The sequence below is a fragment of the Sarcophilus harrisii genome, chromosome 1, assembly GCF_902635505.1.
Source record: "Sarcophilus harrisii chromosome 1, mSarHar1.11, whole genome shotgun sequence".
Taxonomy (NCBI): Eukaryota; Metazoa; Chordata; class Mammalia; order Dasyuromorphia; family Dasyuridae; genus Sarcophilus; species Sarcophilus harrisii.
The window spans coordinates 77,602,976-77,621,884 of record NC_045426.1 but is presented as its reverse complement, the minus strand read 5'-3'; the positions used below and the strand labels follow the sequence as shown (position 1 = coordinate 77,621,884).

The following is an 18,909-nucleotide window of genomic DNA, read 5'->3' as shown; positions in this document are numbered from 1 at the left end:
CTTCCCTTTTCTGCACTCCAATTGATGCACTCAGTCAACAAATGTTTATTGAACACTTACTATTTGCCAAATATTGTGCAAAGTGCTGAGGATAAAAATAAAACAAAATAAAAACAAATACCAGTCCTGAAACTGACCCTAGGAAAAAATGTAAATTATATTTTCTGTGTTTCTGGCCACCATTTCCTGGAACTGTTATTTTCCCCTTTTTTCATTCATTCTTTTTCATTTTAACCTATCTAGACAGAGAACATTTTCATTATTGAACTATGGTATTGACTATTTCATTTCAACTAGCTTTAACTCAATTCAATAAACATTTGTGAAGGATGTACTATTAACACTGTGATATTGAATTTGGATATGATAACACCCCATCTTCTTGATGGAAAGTCTGGTCTGATAGATGGATGAGACTCATACTGTACAGAGAAAACAATAACATATCATATATTATCCATGATAAGTATCTTAGAAACACATGGAGCAGAATGTTTGGATTACAATCAGGTGCATTTATATGGGTATATTTTATAGTACATACCTTAATTATCATTTGTGGTTTAGCTTTCTTATCTATATTTACATGGTTATTGATTACTCTATAGATCTGTACATTTTATCTTTTAAAAAGTATTTATAGAAACCAACAATCAGGTGCAAAAGAATTTTTAGGAGTGGAGGGTAGCAGCCCATTTAAGAGTACACAGCTGGATTATCACATCCTTAACTCTCTGGTTTCCCAACTATTACTAGAGGCCTATTCACAGAAGCTACTGGGGTGGGGGTGGGGGGAAGGAAATGTCCCTTGTCAGTCATTTTTTGAAATGTACCCTTTTGCCTGGAGAGACTTGCATGAACTGATGCTGAGTGAAATGAGCAGGACCAGATCATTATATACTTCAACAACAATACTGTATGATGATCAATTCTTATGGACGTGACCCTCTTCAGCAATGAGATGAACCAAATCAGTTCCAATACAGCAGTAATGAATTGAACCAGCTACACCCGGTGTGAAAAAACTCTGGGAGATGACTATGAACCACTACATAGAATTTCTAATCCCTCTGTTTTTGTCCACCTGCATTTTTTATTTCCTTCACAGGCTAATAGTACACTATTTCAAAGTCTGATTCTTTTTGTACAGCAAAATAACTGTTTGGACATGTATACATATATTGTATTTAACTTATACTTTAACATATTTAATATGTATTGGTCAACCTGCCATCTGGGGGAGGGAGTGGGGGGGAAGGAGGAGAAAAGTTGGAACAAAAGGTTTTGCAATTGTCAATGGTGTAAAATTACCCATGCATATATCTTGTAAATAAAAAGCTATAATAATAAAAAATAAATAAATGTACCCTTTAACAGACTTCTTGATAGCCATTTAGTCCCTTCCTCATCATTCCCTGCTTATCTATTTGAGAGCAATTTGACTCTGACTTTTACATAAATTCAAACTCTGCCTTCCTCTGTCCTAGTACTCTCATATGTGGATTTTATATTCATCATTTGGGGTATTATTTTTGTTAGCATTTAATGATATATTTGCCTGATATTTTCCTTCCTTATCTGATATTCTAGAAGGAATGCATTAATATTGTTTCATGTTATTTTTTTCTTCTGATAGTAAGGTTTCTGACAAAGATGTGTCTTTAGAATCTATTTTTATTCATGGAGAGATTAATGTATTACCTATCTACATTTTATCAATGTGACTGTGGTTTATTTTAATGTTTCTTTTTGTATTTTATCTTTTGTTTCTTTGCACAGATATTTCCTGGACTTATTCTCTCAGATATAAAACCAGCCAAAAGGATGAAGTTCAAAACGGTCTGTTACTTGCTGGTCCAGCTAATGCACTGTCGGAAGATGTTTAAAGCAGAAATCCCGTTCTCCAATGTCATGACTTGTGAGGATGATGACAAGGTAGTAAAGAGCCTTGAAGTGATCTGTCTAAGGGTTTCAATTTCTGCTTCATAGAACACAGAGCATACTAAATAATCAGATTAGAAAGAAAAAGGAGAACTCATTTCTAATCATGAATGTGCATAAGGTTATGATTAAATATATTTATCTCATTTTCAAAGAAAGAAAAATTTCAGAAAAGGGGATTCAAAAATGCATTTTAATTTTTTTCTTAAAACTTTACAGATTTCCCCCCCCCCCCAATTTGCAGTTAGGAAGTTCTTTTTGTATCCTTTAAATCTGAATTTCAGTCTAAGTTTTAAGGCCTTTTTGTTGCAATTATATGGTTCAACTCTATTTTTCATGGATTTGGATTCAATGTAGGGTGATTAAGATGAAAATCATTAGATTATATGGCTTGAGTCGATATCTCACTTTGAATCTGGAAACCTCTAATCTTAACTCGGGTCTAGATATACATTTTACTACTATTAAACAGATCAACTAGGAACTATACATTGAAATAGTGAAATATTTAATTGGTATTGGACCATAAAGAAATAAATATAAAGAACATTTCTTAATTTTTATTTTTAAATTAGTACAACTTCATTATTGATTTTTAATGCAGCTTCTCTAAGACTTGAGACTCAAGTTGTGAAAGCTTACTTGGGCTAAAGATTTTGTCTCTGGGTATCTATAAGGTATTATTTTGTTGTCCCTGAGGCAGAATATTTCAGTGAAAGATAGACTTGGCTTAAGATTGTCTTTTCCCTTCACTCATCTCAGCATGCCTGGTTTTATAGGCAGTTTCTTTATCCTGTGGCTCCCAGTCATGCTGTCTCCATGTAGACATATTATTAATGTATAAGGGAGGGGAATTCTCAAGTTCTTTCACTGATAAACTGACCAGAACAGAAAACCTCTTTGATTTCTTCTGTAATGAGAGGTGGGATAGGGTTAGTAGTAGAGAATCTCTTTTCTGGTTTTTCTATGCCAGAAGGGGAATACATTTTTTCCTTCTAGCAGGAGTCCTCAAACTTTTTAAATAGGGGGCCAGTTCACTGTCCCTCAGACTGTTGGAGGACCGGACTATAGTAAAAACAAAAACTTTGTTTTGTGGGCCTTTAAATAAAGAAACTTCATAGCCCTGGGTGAGGGGGATAAATGTCCTCAGCTGCTGCATCTGGCCCATGGGCTGTAGTTTGAGAACCCCTATTAAGGGAAAGGAGTATATAACAATCTAGACCATACTCTTGAGAGCTGCCAATTAATTGTTCTTATTATACTATCTGAAGAAAAAACAGGATGACAACAATAAATATTATTAATCATCTATTTTTTAAAATTGTTTGAATCATATCATAAAGTCTTTTAACTTCTCTAAGTAAAACTATTTCTCTTACACTTTCTTCATAGGGAGTTATTTCCAGATTTTAAATAATTGTTCTTCTTTAATCTTTCCACAAATTATTCTTCAAATCATAGAACCCCAAATTGTGCAGAATATTATGTTTAGAAGATGACCAGAGTTAAAATCTTGCCTCCAGGACCACAGACAAAGTCATCTAATATGGCAGCCAGGTGGCACAGTGGATAGAGAGAGCATTGTGCCTAAAATCAGGCAATTTTCATGAGTTCATATTTGATCTCAGACACTATGTGACCCTTGGGAAATCACTTATCACCTTTTCCCTCAGTTTCCTCATCTGTAAAATGAGCTAGAGAAGGAAATGACAAGAAAATTCTAGTACCTTTGTCAAGAAAACACCAAATGGGGTTATAAAGAGTCAGATATGACTGAAACAACTGAATAAAGTGAGGGGGGGGGTTATTTATATGATGTCCACTTTTTTCAGCTCTCTTATGCCACTATAGAATACATAAAGGCCCTTTTAGGTGATAAGCTCTAGAAAGATATATTGAAAGACCAATGGACTTTGTTCAGAGGAGCTGGGCCTTGATTTTAATTTACAATCCAGTGCCATGGTCAGAATCTCTTTGGGTCTCATCACAAAATGAGGGAGGTAAAAGTGAACTACTTCATCTATAAAAGCCCTTCTAGAAATCCCATTTTTTAGATTGCTGAGGACCTGTAAACTTGGGTATTGGTAAGATCAATCTTCAAATTTCTAAAATAAAAATCAAGAGCTCAATCAGTGTAAGTGTGTGTGTGTGTGTGTGTGTGTGTTGTGTGTGTGTGTGTGTGTGAGAGAGATAGAGAGAGAGAGAGAGAGAGAGAGAGAGAGAGAGAGAGAAAGAATAAAAGATAAGAAAGAATGGAGGGGGCTCATTTAAAAAAGAGTAAGAACTACTTTTCTCCTAGTGATAGAAGTATATGCTGTATTCTTCTATCTTCTTTATTCTAACCAGAATGGCAGAAAAGAACTGATTGGAATCTATTGGAGTATAATGTGTTAGATTAGGTTATACTGGTCAAGGGGGAGTAGACTGAACTGTGGTAATCAGAAGCAAACTATGATTTACAGTCTCTTCCTCTCTACTCCCATTTAAATTCCCTCTGCCCCCATCTAAAATAAAGCCCCAATATCATAATTCAACCGTTTACTACCTATGTTGTCACACTTGCAACAAAGACAGATAAATGATCTTCATATCAGTCTGTAGCATTGAAGAGTATAAGGGAAAGAGTAGTGATCTTGTTTTGGTTATCTGCTTTCATGCCTTACCTTTCTTCCTGTATGTCATGGAGCAAGTCATTTATGGGTCATCTAACATATCATAAAACTTAAAGTGCTAAAATGTGAAATTATTATTAATATCAATACTTATAACAATTAAATCCAACATCATATATAAACACTGAATAATATTGCAAAATAGGGATTTTATTTTTCCCTCCATAATCTACTTTTTTTCCCTCCCATTTCTCTAAAGGCCCAAGCACAGAAAATATTTGGTGAAATTTTAATTTCATTTGCGCTTCTGAAAGTTCTTATCTTTAGGAATCTCATGGCTTTGGAAATAAGAACTTCAAGCAACAAACCTATATTACTTAACATTTTACAAAGTTCTCCTGATGTGCTGTCTGCTAAAATATCTTCCATAATATTTCCCACTTCTCACAAAACCTCTTGTATGCTAGATGGCTTTCATTATCCCTATTCTGATTATTAAGGGAATTTTCATTAGAACATGAATGATATTGTTTTAACCTTCCCTATAGTATTGCATCTAGAAAGAAAGCCCCTTAACTGAAATAAATCTCCGAGGGGCATAATTTTGAGCCATCTTATGTCCATGAATTATTTTATTTCCTATTCTAGTTTGCCAGATTAAAGGATTTAGAATTGATATTATTTAGAATGAAATAAAAGTAACTTGGTATGATGATAGCTAACTTCAAAATTAAGAAACCCAGTGAAGCCATGTCTCTGGACACATCCTGGCTATGTCACTGGGAGGAAGTCAATTATTTTATCATTAGCTCTGTAAGTCTATAATTTGCAAAGAGATTTGCAAAATCTATAATTTGCAAATATGCTGACCTGCATAAACAAAGAAATCCCTTCAAGTGGGATTTCACCATATCAATGAAATAATAGATTTACCTCTACCCAAGGGTAATATAGTCACATGCCATTCACTGGACCTTCCTCATATTTTCCAGTGATTTTATACCTGAGTAAAATCAAATAATAACTGTTAATGAACGAGCACATGAATCAGTACAATTGGTATTCAAAAGAAGTAATGCAATAATAATAGTTATCATTTAAATGGCACTTAAATGTTTATAAGGTTTATTTATAAAGCAAAACTCTAAGGTTTGCAAAGCACTTTATACAGATTTTGTCATTGGATCTTTACAACAACAATGTAAGTTAGATGGCACTATTATTCCTATTTTTACAGCTGAGGAAATGGAGGCTGAGATGTTCAGGGACTCTAGGGTCATACCACTAGTATCTGGGTGATGTGAACATGTGAACTCTAGTCTTTTTGATGCCAAGTTCAACTAGCCATCTTGTGGAAAAGGAAGAGGTGACATCCAAATTCCTTGGCTCCTATACTCAAAAAAGGATAAAATTGGTATACAGTGAGATGAAATGTTATCTCTGGGTCTGTGTGATACATTCAAATCCATATATAATCTTCCTTGTTCCTACTCTTATTTACATTATTTCTGATCTTCTACATGAAGGCAGTTCTGCCTTGTTTAATATATCTTTAACATTTTCTCTCTTGCCTCAAGTGCTAATTCTTCTCATGTAAAGTGACAAGAAGACACAAAATCTTATAATATGTTTTTGAGTCTTGTGTGGGATAGTCTAGAAATCTAATTACCATTTGTCTTATGAATTTCGAGCAATTGATTATCAAATCAACTTTTGAAACAAAATCCATTCCTATTTAGGGAGTGTTGATATTAGCATTGCAGCCTCCTAGCTTTAATATCAAAATTTTAATTAGTGCTTTCAATCTTCAAGATGCTGGTAATGCTATGATAAGATGATATTAATAAGAACATAGATCTTACCTTCAAGTAGCTTTCAATCTGCTGATGGAATATGGCGTATACACATATTTACGATGCAAAATAGAATGTGCATGATAAAGGCAAAAGAGAATTCCAAAGTATGCTTAGAAAAATTGTTTCATGAACATTAACCTAACCAGAAATTTAGATATGAAATTATGGCTGGAAGAGTCCAAGATGCTATCACTTCATTTTCTATGCCAGTAGATGGGGTTGTTATATCATCTGATGCATGACTTCTGAGCTATAGAGGCAGTATTTGAGAGTGCCATAACAGATTCTATTCTATTGAATGCCTAATTCTATTGAAAGATTTTGAAAAGTATAAAATGAAATGGCTCAATTTATCAGTGTTAGGATTTTCCCAGTTAGCAGGAGTATTAATAGTCATTGGACTTTTCATTTTATGGAGTTTAGCGGTTCTCAGAGCAAATTCACCTAAGTAAAAGTGGTTTAATATTCATTCACGTTTGGGCTTTCTTTTTCCCATGTCTTCACTAAACTTTGTGATTCTCTTAGCTCTTACCACATAGAATGCTATATGTAATAAGCACTTAAAATATTGACTGAATTTTAAAATTCCACTTACTTATCACTTATCCTTAGGGATTCCATGGCTTTGGAAATAAGAGCTCCAAATAGTAATCTCTGCATTGGGTTTGATGTTCCTAGTGTCTAAAGAAGGTGGTCAATAAAATCACAGTCCAATGTCACTTCCTTCACTAGAATTTGGACCTCATTTGGCCTAAGGAAAGATTTATAGGATCCTGGAAGTATCCATAACTGACATTAACTCCTAGGACTGTCTGAGGATTGAAAGATCATCTCATTTAACAAAAACTTAAAGAAGAATTTATTCTCTGATATTCCCCAACAAGTGATCATTCAGCCTTTATTTTAAGATGCCTAGTGAGAGGAATCTTACTAATTCTAAAAACAGTTCATTCAAGCTTATGGAGAACTTTGTTTCTCTCTAACTTTTAATTTTCAGTGGCTCTCTGAAGTTACACAGAATAAATATGCTAATAATAATTACCAACATTTATGTAGAGTTTTAAGGTTTATAAAGCACTTTACATATGTTAACTCACTTGAATCATCACAACCACTTTGTAGAATAGATATTATTATACATTCCATTTTATAGATGAAGAAACTGAACATAAAGTGGTTAAATGTCTTGACTAGTGCCAAAAAAACAATATATATTTGAGACAGGATTCAAACTCAGTTCTATCTGCTCCACCATCTAGTTACTTGCCACTCTCTGACTTCCAGGGATGACAGAATCTCAGTCTTTGGAAGAAAGGAATCATTTCTGCTTTCTAAATTCTTTCTTCTCTAAGCTAAGCATTTTTGCTTCTCTCAACGATTTCTTATATGATTTGGTTTTGTGCTTTTGACCCTTCTTTGAAAAAAAAACTTTAAATTGCCAATGTCTTTCTTTAAGTATGCTCCCCCCCCAAAAAAAAAAGTAGACCTAATACTACAGATAAAAATATTGGGTGTTCTATATATTGTTTCCCATTATTAATTTCAGGGGTCTATAACTTCTGGATACTATATGTCTTTTTATGTAAAGTAACCTGAGGTTATAAAAATTACTACTTATACTATTAGCTTTTCAAATCTTATTTTAACTTGAACTCTTGAGTCTTTTCACTTGAATAGCTGCAAATATAAGATTTTCTTATGCTATAATAACAGATGGTTGAGCTCATTTTCAAATTCTTGTAATAAAATTCATTTCTCATATTTCCATGTCCCAAACTGGCCTATATCTTTCTATAAAACTGAAAATTCTCATGATCATTACAAGCTGAGATAAGAATCTGTTCACTGATACTTTTAAACTAAAAAGTGATAGCAGCCAGTGGAGGATGATGGGAAGGTACAATGATGGTCTGCATCACTGCAAAGATCTTCAAGAGGGTGATTAGTCCCTAAGGGAGCATAAAAGAGATCCTGGTTTAGAATTGAAATGGACCTATAGAATCATCTACTCCTCCCCTTTGATTTTGCATTTGAGAAAACTGAGATTAGAAAAATAAAATGTTCAAAGCCATATAAATAGTAAATACTATGTCAGAGAATGGGATCCAGGTACAATTCAGAAGATCATATATTTAGAATTGGAAGGATCTCAAAGATCCTTGATCTCTAAAGATCATGAACTCTAATCCTTCTTAATTTACAGTCAAGAAAACTGAAGAGTAGAATGGTTAAGTGAATTATTCTGGGTTTCACAGCTAATAAGCAATTTGAACCCAGGCCTTCTTTCTTCAAGTTCTGCTATAATCTTTGGTACTCATGAGGAATCCAAGTAACTCAACCAACTCCTTTATTAGTTTCTCTAAGGTGAAGATGCTAAACTTCCTTCCTTTTGAATGGCTTCTGGTTTTATTAATACTGAGGACGTTACTATGGATGAAGTTTAATTTCTCCAAGAGTTTCAGTTTGGTTATTGTACAACAATTATACATTGAATAGGAATATTTAAATTATTCATAGACAGCCTGAGAAGTATATAATGAACTTGCTACCCTCTACTCCTATATCTTACATCTCTACTACCAGTATTATTGACATCCAATGAGGTCACTTAGATTTGAAGCCCACTATGTCCAAATGAATGGGAAGTTGCAAAATGGAAAATTTAGGAATGTTTTGTCATGTACCAGGGAAAGAAACATAGGAGCAAATTCAGGAAGTCAAAAGGAGCTAGAGAGAATGGAGAGAAGGGAGAAGCATCAACATAACTTATGGCTTGTTTGATGACCTGCTTTTAATTTTGTTCTGCTTACACTAGATCAAGAATGATCTGGGTTGTAACTAGATTGTCACAAGTCACAGTGTCAAAAGGCTAAATAAAAATGTGATATAATAAAAAAGAGCCCTAGATTTGGAGTCAAAAGAATCAATTTTCAATACTAATCATCAAATTAACTATTTAAGTGACTCCTGTCAATTTTCTATTCCGAATCAGTTTTCCTATCTTGAAAATGAGGTTATTAATAATTGTAACATCTATTTCACAGAGATATTGTCAGAATTGAGAAAAAACTTATAAAATACTATATAAACCCTCAAGTAGTATAGACATATAAGCTATTATTAATATTATTTCTTGCTCTGTTCCTTGGAAAAGGCTCTTATGCGTCTCAGAATTGTTTAAATGATTAAGATGAACACTTGTGAGTAGGTAAAACAGCATTCTGTAGAGGGCTGGAACTCTGAAAAGGTATACTTAAGATACTGACAGCAGGGTACTTATAGTTAAAGCAACTACTCAGTGTGATTAATTCTCTAGTTAAGCACATACTTAGTGTGATAATGATATAATTACTTAGTGTAATATGGTAATGTAATGGCAACAGTTGGCACATGCTCAGTGTGCTGTAGTAACGTAATCATACTGAGGTACTTAAGAGAGAGTCTCTCTCAGACACAGACACAGAGAAGATTCAGGACTCCATCTTTGACCACCTTGTGGTAGTTCTCCTGCCTTCATCACTTGTCCACTTAAAGACCAAGGCCCATCTGAGACTCTCCAGAGAGCTAGCCCAGAAATTATAGCATTCAGATGTGGATAATACATTGAGCCAGGAAGGGTGATGAATTAGAAAGCCAGGATGTTATGAGAGTACATCAACATTGAATCAATCATTCATCAGTCAACAAGTATTTGAAGTCCCCAGGCAAAATAGTTAGGGATTGTATGTAGAGAAAAACTATGAGCCAGGTACTGGATTCATTGAGAAAAGAAGGAAGAAGGTCTTGAAAGTCAGCAGATGACCATGGCAAGAATATAGACAAAGAAAAACTTCTTCACTTAGGGCCCATATGAATTCAAATGGGGAAAAAAATCAGCTTTATTTTCAATAATATCTAACTGAAATTTTTCATTTTCTTGAATTATAATTTTAAGAATCATTATTCTTAAAAAATGAATCTGTAGGCTTCAACAGAATATTAAAGGTCTCTTCCTCCCTTTTCACTCTTTCTCCCTTCCTCTCTCTCTCTTCCTTTTCTTTCTCTTTTGTTAAAAACCTTACTATATAAATGAATGGATTGAGTGTCAAAGGAAGAATGTTCACTCAGTTCCGGTGGCAGGGAATAGCATGAATAGCAAGGGGTCTTTGGCTCTTTCTTATTCCTGTTCTATTGTTTCAGATATCACCAGTCTGAAAGGTGGGGGGGGGGGGGGGGGGGGGGGGGGGGAAGGTGCTTTTAATTCTTGAAACAGTGTCCCAAAAGACATTGTTTTTTTTGCAGGGAACCAAGTTTCCATGAGTGCAAGAACATGGAAGGTAGTATCAGAAAACAGGGTCAAAGGCTAAAGAAAGTTTGTAAACATAAGGATAAGATGTAGGGAGGAGGAGAATGTAGCAGAAAGGTTAATAGAAAGAGAGGATAGAATTGCATGGAGATTCAAGAGCAGTATAGCTAGGGTGGAGTAATGAGAGCATGAGAGAGTAGACACCAAGAAGAGGTAAAAGGGAATCACAGGGATTAGGAGAAAAGAAGGTCAAAATTTGCTAGGCATAGGATGATAAAATGTTGTTTGAGTGGTGCTATTAAAGTAAACAGAGATCTTTTGGGGGTCCCAGATCCCCTTCTGGGGAGGTCCCAAACCCTAGGAAAACCATACCTTTCCCAGACAAACCCTTCTCAAGTTAAGTGCTTTCATTCAATCGGTATGGTCAAGTCATCCTCCATTGAAACTGAGATCTTTTGGGGGTGGTCTGGATCCCCTTCAAGGAGTTCCAAGACTCTGGGAAAATCCTTCAAACTCCCAGCTAAGTGATTTTATTCAATTAGAGATCTAAGTCCCAGGCAATGACAACGTTGAAGGAATCTCATTCAATTTTGAATGCAAGAAGGATTTCAGAAAGGCCTGGAGAGACTTACATACACTGATGCTGAGTGAAATGAGCAGGACCAGGAGATCATTATATACTTCAACAACAATATTATATGATGATCAGTTCTGATGGACGTGGCTCTCTTCAACAATGAGATGAACCAAATCTGTTCCATTTGTTTAATAATGAATAGAACCAGCTATACCAGCAAAAGAATTCTGGGAACTGAGTGTGGACCACTACATAGCATTTCTAATCCCTCTGTTTTTGTCTGCTTGCATTTTTATTTTATTTTCAGTTTAATTTTACATTATTTCAAAGTCCAATTCTTCTTGTGCAGCAAAATAACTGTATGGACATGTATACATATATTGTATTTAACATATTTTACATGTATTGGTCTACCTGTCATCTGGGGGAGGGGGTGGGGGGAAAAATTGGAACAGAAGGTTTTGCGAGGGTCAATGCTGAAAAATTACCCATACATATATCTTGTAAATAAAAAGTTATAAAAAAAATTTTTTGAATGCAAACCCAAACCTCAGATGGCTAATAAAAGACAATTCTGAACTCAGAATCTTTGCAGAAATCTGAAACAGGATTATGCTTGCTAAGGAAGCTCTCTTCTTCACAAAACTGCATGGCAGGACTTTTGTTCACTGAAGATATCCTCTTCTCAGTGTTAACCTTTGCCATTTTCCTAACAGGACCTTGCCACTAAGAAGTCTGCCTTCCTAGCAAAGTTGGCTTCTCCGTGCCAATGAAATTCCCTTTTGCCATGCAGTTTTTCGAGTTTGCGAATTCTTTCACATTGGACCTGGGTCTCCCACCAGAGGGGATTCCCTATCCCAATTCTCACACTTCTTCACTACCACTAACCTCATCACTATCATGCTTATAGAGTTCTGTAGACTATGTCACAACTCCCTCCCCCAGTCAGAGATTCTCATCACCTACAATATCAAATATAAATTTTTCTGACTTTCAAAGCCCTTAACTTAAATCCCCCACCCAGCTTTCCATTCTTATTCAATCTTAGATCACCCCTGTTTCCTTATTCTTGGATCTAGTGACATTATCCTCCTTGCTATTTTTCATTAAAGACATTTCACTTCTTGACTCTGGGTATTTATACTAGTTATCCTTCATTCCTAAAGTGCTCTCCTTTCCTCATATTTTCCTCCTGGTTTCCCTGACTTTCTTTAAATTCTAGATAAAATTCCCCCTTCCACAGGATGCCTTTTTTAACCCTCCCTTAGCAAATTATTTTCTATTTCTCTTGCATGACAGCTTGTTTGTACATAGCAGTCTACATTTTGTTCCCCCCCATTACATTATAAGTTCCTTGAGGACTGGGATGGTCCTTTGCCTTTGTGTCCCCAGCAATTAGCACAATGCCTAGCTAGTACAAAGTAGGCACTTAATGAATGCCTATTGAGTGACTAATTAATGGAGAATTTATTCTCTCAAATGTCTGTGGAAAAGGGAGATCCATCTGAGCATCTGAATCAGTAAAAATACCTGATTTTTGAATTTTCACATATCTGAATAGAGGAGTCTGTTCTCAATTCCCAGTAACTGGCAGTTCTGAAGTTCCTGCAGATGCTTTAATATCTCTGGCTCCAAAAGACCTAGGATCTCTGATGGTTCTTAAACCTTATATTCATAAATCATTTTAGTGTTTATGACTCCTGGAGACTTACCAAATAAAATGTCAGTCACAAAAAGAGATTTCCCTACTGCAATAACTCTATAGATTTAAATCTGCACCACCCCTGCATCTCATATAAACAGATTTTTTTTCAGTGTCAGTTGTCACCAAGGTTATAACCTCTTCTTTGGGTTGGATAATGAACACATCCAGCACAAATAGAAATGGAAATGATTGATCTTATCGAGCTCATTGTGCAATTAGATTATGAGCTCTGTGACTTGCTTCTAGGGAAAGATCCTGGAAATGAATGTTCACCCTAGAGCTTTTTTCCTGCCTTATTACCATTCTCATTTCCTTTCCTTTCCTATAGATTGCCTTTAAACTTTTTACAGCTTCTTGTCTTTGTAGAAAGGTCTGGGTTGACAGATGGAAGGCAGCCCTGTTTTAAATAGGTAGTTTACAGGCAGACACAAAACAGGTTAATACTTAACACTTCCACTTTAGAATGTGTCACACAGGGACATATGTACATTTATAATGAAAGGGAAAGGGAAACCCTAATGAAATGCTTAACTATGAAGCCATTTTTATTTTTCTCTCTTTCTTTAGATTTCTGTGCACATGGCCTATTGATCTTTACATTCAGAAATTGCTTTGATAGATAGTATTCTAAGAGAGAAGGGAGAGCAGCAGCAGAGAAATTGCAGAAAACCAGAGGGAGCTAATTATTTCATCTCCAGTCCTAGAAGCCAGAGGCTATTAGGTGATTGTAATAAATCTACTCTGAAAATGGAGGTACTTCAGATACCAAAGTTCTTTGACATTCCTTCACATGTGAAGGTGATAATAATGTCTTCACAGAAGTATTTTGAGGAAAGTGGGTCCTAATGTTCTATAGAATGGAAACCATTATTTAGAAGAGAGAGGTAGCAATTGATTTTCTAGCCTTTCGAATTATAACTTTTCCCTAACCCTCCAATATCAAAGAGAGTAGCAATAAAGTGAGGCTAGTACCTGAATCCAGAGCCCAAGATAGTCATTAACTCCTCTCCTTCTAATTCTTTTCTTATTGATTCCTTATGTAGAACCTTTTGCTGGTTTTTTTTTCTTTTTTTTTTACTAACAATTGGCCACAATTTACCCATGGTAATGGGTACCCACTGACATATTAACTCACATATTAAACCCTTCAGCTTCAAAGTGTTCTATTTGTCTTATTCAAGGATGGACTGAAACCATCTTATATTTGCTTGGGAGAACTAAATGTGAACTATTCAGTTTGTGTTTATACCTTAGAAATTGGAAAATACTTGCAAATCAGGGCTTGATTTATTCTTTTTTTTTGTTTTGTTGATTATCTAGATTTAAGTCATGGGGAAAATGTTAATAATACAGATTAAACTTAATTGTAGATCATTCAGAGTTTCAGTTGTTAAACATTTAGTGGCCGTTAAGCACTGGCCTATATCCATCTTCAAAAACCATTGGTTAGGACTGCTATTGATGTGTTTGTCTTTAGTGGTCATCCAGAGAATCCAATTAATTCCAAAGCATTTAATGAAAGAGCATAATAAGATAAGTAACAATAACCCATTTCCCCAGAAAAACAGGGGTACACTCTCCCACACATTTATACTCAAGTGTAGATATATACCCAAGGATTATATCAGAACTCCAACAATTTAGAGCTGCGGATGTTTTCTGATGTGATGGCACCCTATATTCCCACTAGGTCTGCTTCCTGATGATCTACTCTCCTCTGGATACTACTCTAATGGATAGTATTCTTTCTACTAGCTGTTTTTTAACTCATCACACTCTTTTCTAGAATCCGTTTAGCATAACATTGCTAGTTGGGATATGTAGCTCCTTCTGGACCTGCTCTGGTAAACATCTCTTCACTGTTTTTCTGGATGCTTCATTGCTCCATGGCTCACCTTGTAGTTTCTGACAGACGCTACTTGATTGAGTGTTTCTCATTTGGATTCCTCACTTCCAGCTTTTATGTCAACTGAAATTCTTTTCTATGCTTCCTTGAGAGGTGTAGGTACTGCCATGACCTCTTAGCTTAAAGCTCACAGGCTTTTTTTTTTCAATTTTTTAATAAATAATAGAAACTCATCTGGGACTAAGAAAAGTCTTCCCTTATTTTCTTCCATCTTGTTTCTTAAAGAATTATGGCTGCCAAACCTTGCATCTCCTTGGCAGGAGATTCTCAGCCACAGGCATCATATCATGTTCATTAAAATAAATGGCATGTTCTTCCCAATAAGCTAATGCCCACCATCCAGTCTTTTCTTTGGATTCAATTTCCTGGTCCCTTAGCTAAGGATCTCCAAGGGTAATAACAGTGCTATAGTTCATGGTAAATATTCCATGCCTCCTAATCTCAATATTTCAATTAGGTTATTTACCTAGTTCTTATCAAATATCTGAGAGTTAGTCTCCTGGTTTTCAAACCCTAAGCTTTTGTTGTTGTTGTTGTACAATATAGTTATGTGGGTAAGAAAAGGCAGATACAATGTCAAGTCCAGGCAACAAAGTCACTACTTCCTCTTCTTGTATAGTCCCATTTGTGGCCAATTGTTAGTAAAAAGGAAAAAAAAAAAAACATCCAGCAAAAAGTCTTAGAATGACTGAGACATATGTTTGCCCTTAAATAGATAATTTGATGTGGAAATGACAGCTGAATTATCTCACCCATTTCTACCTCTAACATAACAGAAATGGCTCTCGTTGTTCCTAAGAGTTGTTTTCAACTCAGCTCCAAATTGACTACAAACAAGACTCTGCATCTATTTAGCTACATCTATGTCTATATCACCTATCATTGTTCAGAGCCAGGTTGATATTTGGATAATAGTAGTTTTGCCATATAGTTTCGCCCAGATTTATCCATTATAGCTGCTCCTTATTTACTTAAGAGAAAAAACAAACAAATAAATAAGAGAGGAAAAACAAGAAGAATCTTCTGCTGTGGAAAAAGTAAAACAACAAAACAAAAATCGGAACAAAAGGTGAAATCCCAAGCAGGGAAAATCCTTTCCCATAGAATGTAAATTGACTTAAGATAACATCTTCTCTTTGTTATTTGAGATTACAAATGTTTATTAAATGGTTACTACTAGTAACTAGGAATAGTGGGGCAAAAACAAACAACCAAGACAACAACATTTTTTTTTTTTAATATGGACTATGTTTTCTGGCATTGTGTAAGCACAGGGAATACAAATATAAGCAAAAAGAAAGGCGATTCATGCCTTCAAATAACATTCTTATGGGGGAAGATAATACACAAAGAAAACTATGATAAAGGTGGGGAAGTGGGATAGATTCAGATTTGGAAGGAAAATATCAATATCCAGAAAGTCAGAAACAGAGCCAGGAGAGGAATAAAGGTTGACTAGCATGGTCAAAGACAGAGACATAGAGAAAGACAGAGAGAAATAGACAGAAAGAGACAGAGAAAAGAGAAATATCTGGTGGGGGGGAGGTGCTAATTACCTGGAGTACAAATGTATTTGTAGCCTGTGGTAAAAAGGGGGAAGAGAAGAGTAAGGGGGGCCACAATGAAGGAGGAGGAGGAAGAAGAGGAAGAAAGGGAAGAAATGAAGAGCAGGGAGAGACAGAGACAAGGAGAGAAAATGAGAGATACACAGAGAAAAAAGATGAAATAAAAATAAGAGAATAGTGGGAGCAGTTAGTTTAGGCAAGGGTGACTTTTCTTCTGAAACTGAAGAAAGAAAGATATAATGAGAGAAGACACATTCAATAATTATATCAACTTGTAATGTCATTGGGGTAAGTATGTTTTCCATTGATCCAGATTATAATTTAGTTATACCCTTTCATCTTGGCATGATCATGGCATAAATTCTCCTTAGAGAATCTAAGGAGAGGTCTTATATCTAGGTGGTGCCTTGGATAAAAGTTGGACTGAAATCAGGAAAACAACTTTAAATACTACCTTTGATGCTCACTAGTAGTTTTCATGATGATGGATCAAATTATTGAAACTCTTCCAGTCTTTCTTTCTTTGTAAAAATGGGGATGATAATGGCATCTACCTCACAGGATTGTTGGGAGTATCCAATGAGTTAACATCTGTAAAAAGCTTTACTAACCTTCACATATTCGATAAATTAAAGCTATAATTCTAATTCCTCTAGATTTTTTATTCTTTCAATTATACCAGTGCAATGCTCTGGCTATCCATTAAATATAATACACTCTCACTTTCTGACTGACTTTATGACTCCATTAAAATATTTCTTTCTCACAGCTCATCAGGAAATGGAAATGGCATCCAAGAAAATGTTCTGTTAATAAGACACAGTTGTCAACCAGATCTAGAACAGAGATATGTCCATTCACTTTTGTCATGGATGATGTATTGAAAAAAAAAAAACAAATTTAACATGGTTGATCTCTAGATTATGATTCATAACATCCTTTCTGACTCTAAATCTTAAGATTTAATAAAATTCAATCATATATTATGATTGTCATATTTATGATAGAGCATCTCAATGTTGTTAAATATTTATCGGTGCTCTCAAGTAAACATTTTTTAAAGATACACATGTTAATTTCCAGGTTGATTTCTAGTCACCTCTGTATTGCAGGTTTGTTTTCATACCTATGAAGAAAAAAAAAGAATGAACTGGCTAGGGCTTTTTTTCTCCAAATGTCATTGATATCACCATTTATGCCATTAGCCACAGCCACATAAGTGATTATCTTAACATACTGTATAATCGATTCTCAATGAAGAAACTTGAGCAAGTATGGTTCCTGCATGTTTGATTTGGGGAATATTTTGACGTGGTTATAAAATGTTGTATTCAGACTCAAAGAACATTAGTTTGAATCTCCCCTCTGCCACTTAGTATCAGTGTCACTTCATTTCCGATAATCTTAGTTTATTCATCTATTAACCAGGTATAATGATGATACTTGTATCACATAGCTTGTGGGATTGATTTGAAGTCAAATGAAAGATTAACTAAAGGAGTATTTAAATATAAACACAATATGTAGGGAGTATAGAGACCAGAATATTTTCTGATTAGTAAAATATATTATTGGTTTTTGGAGTCAGCTCCTTGACATCTTTAGCATTTCTGAACCTTTAGTTTTACTAAGACTGGACAATCTAGTGATAACTTTTCCTGTTTGTTGATGAGAAAATAAACACATGTTCTGTCAAATGAGAATTTTAAAAATCAAGATTTTGACTAAGTCTTTTTGTTTCCATTGATACTACAGAGGAGAGCATTAAGAACAGCCTCTGAAAAACTCAGGAATCGATCCTCTTTTTCTACAAACATTGTATACACTACTCCAGGAACTCGAGTAAACAGATATATTAGCCGTTTGATAGAAGCCCGGCAAACAGAGTCTGAGATGGCAGACTTGAATTTCTTTACCCTAAAGTACAAACATAAAGAACGGGAAGAAAAAGTAAGTGACTAGTTTAAAATGTTGATCTCAAGGGCCCACATGAAAGTTATTCAGTATTTAAGGTTTGATTTCTCTGTGTGTGTGTGTGTGTGTGTGTGTGTGTGTGTGTTTTTCTTTTTGGCTAATAAAGCAGTTATACAAAAGGAAGGGTTTAAGTAAGAGGAGATATTTTTCTTTCAACATTTCCAAAATTCCTGAGACAATAAAATATTTTCTTATTAAACTTCCTTAATAAATTATTGAGGCTCTGTTTCTCAGTGCATTTTCTCAGCTTCTAATTTCCAACATTTCTTCTTCCACAGTATCACCAGCTTCAAGATGAGTATTTCACCAGTGCTGTGGTCCTTTCACTGGTTCTAGCTGCCTTATTTGGCCTTGTCTACCTTCTAATAATCCCACAGTAAGTAGCTTTCCCGACTTTAATATAGTTGAAAACCTTGTTAAAGTATTCTGGTCCCTTAATGCACTCCTCCCAATCAAAGATTAATTACATTGACTGTGACTTTACTTTC

The 18,909-nt window shown here is 35.0% G+C and overlaps 1 protein-coding gene across 2 annotated transcripts in view; it reads left to right on the top strand.

The window, feature by feature from the left end:
- The window catches only part of ADCY1 (adenylate cyclase 1), a 349,651-nt gene that overhangs the window by 251,800 nt on the left and 78,942 nt on the right, over window positions 1–18,909 (top strand). For both annotated transcript variants that reach the window (XR_004232691.1, XM_003762551.3), the window contains exons 8-10: window positions 1,780–1,935; window positions 18,203–18,397; window positions 18,700–18,797. Coding sequence is in view for 1 of the 2 variants with exons in the window: in XM_003762551.3 (XP_003762599.2) it covers window positions 1,780–1,935; window positions 18,203–18,397; window positions 18,700–18,797 (449 nt within the window). In the remaining variant the exon portion in view is untranslated. The remainder of the gene's footprint in view (window positions 1–1,779; window positions 1,936–18,202; window positions 18,398–18,699; window positions 18,798–18,909) is intronic.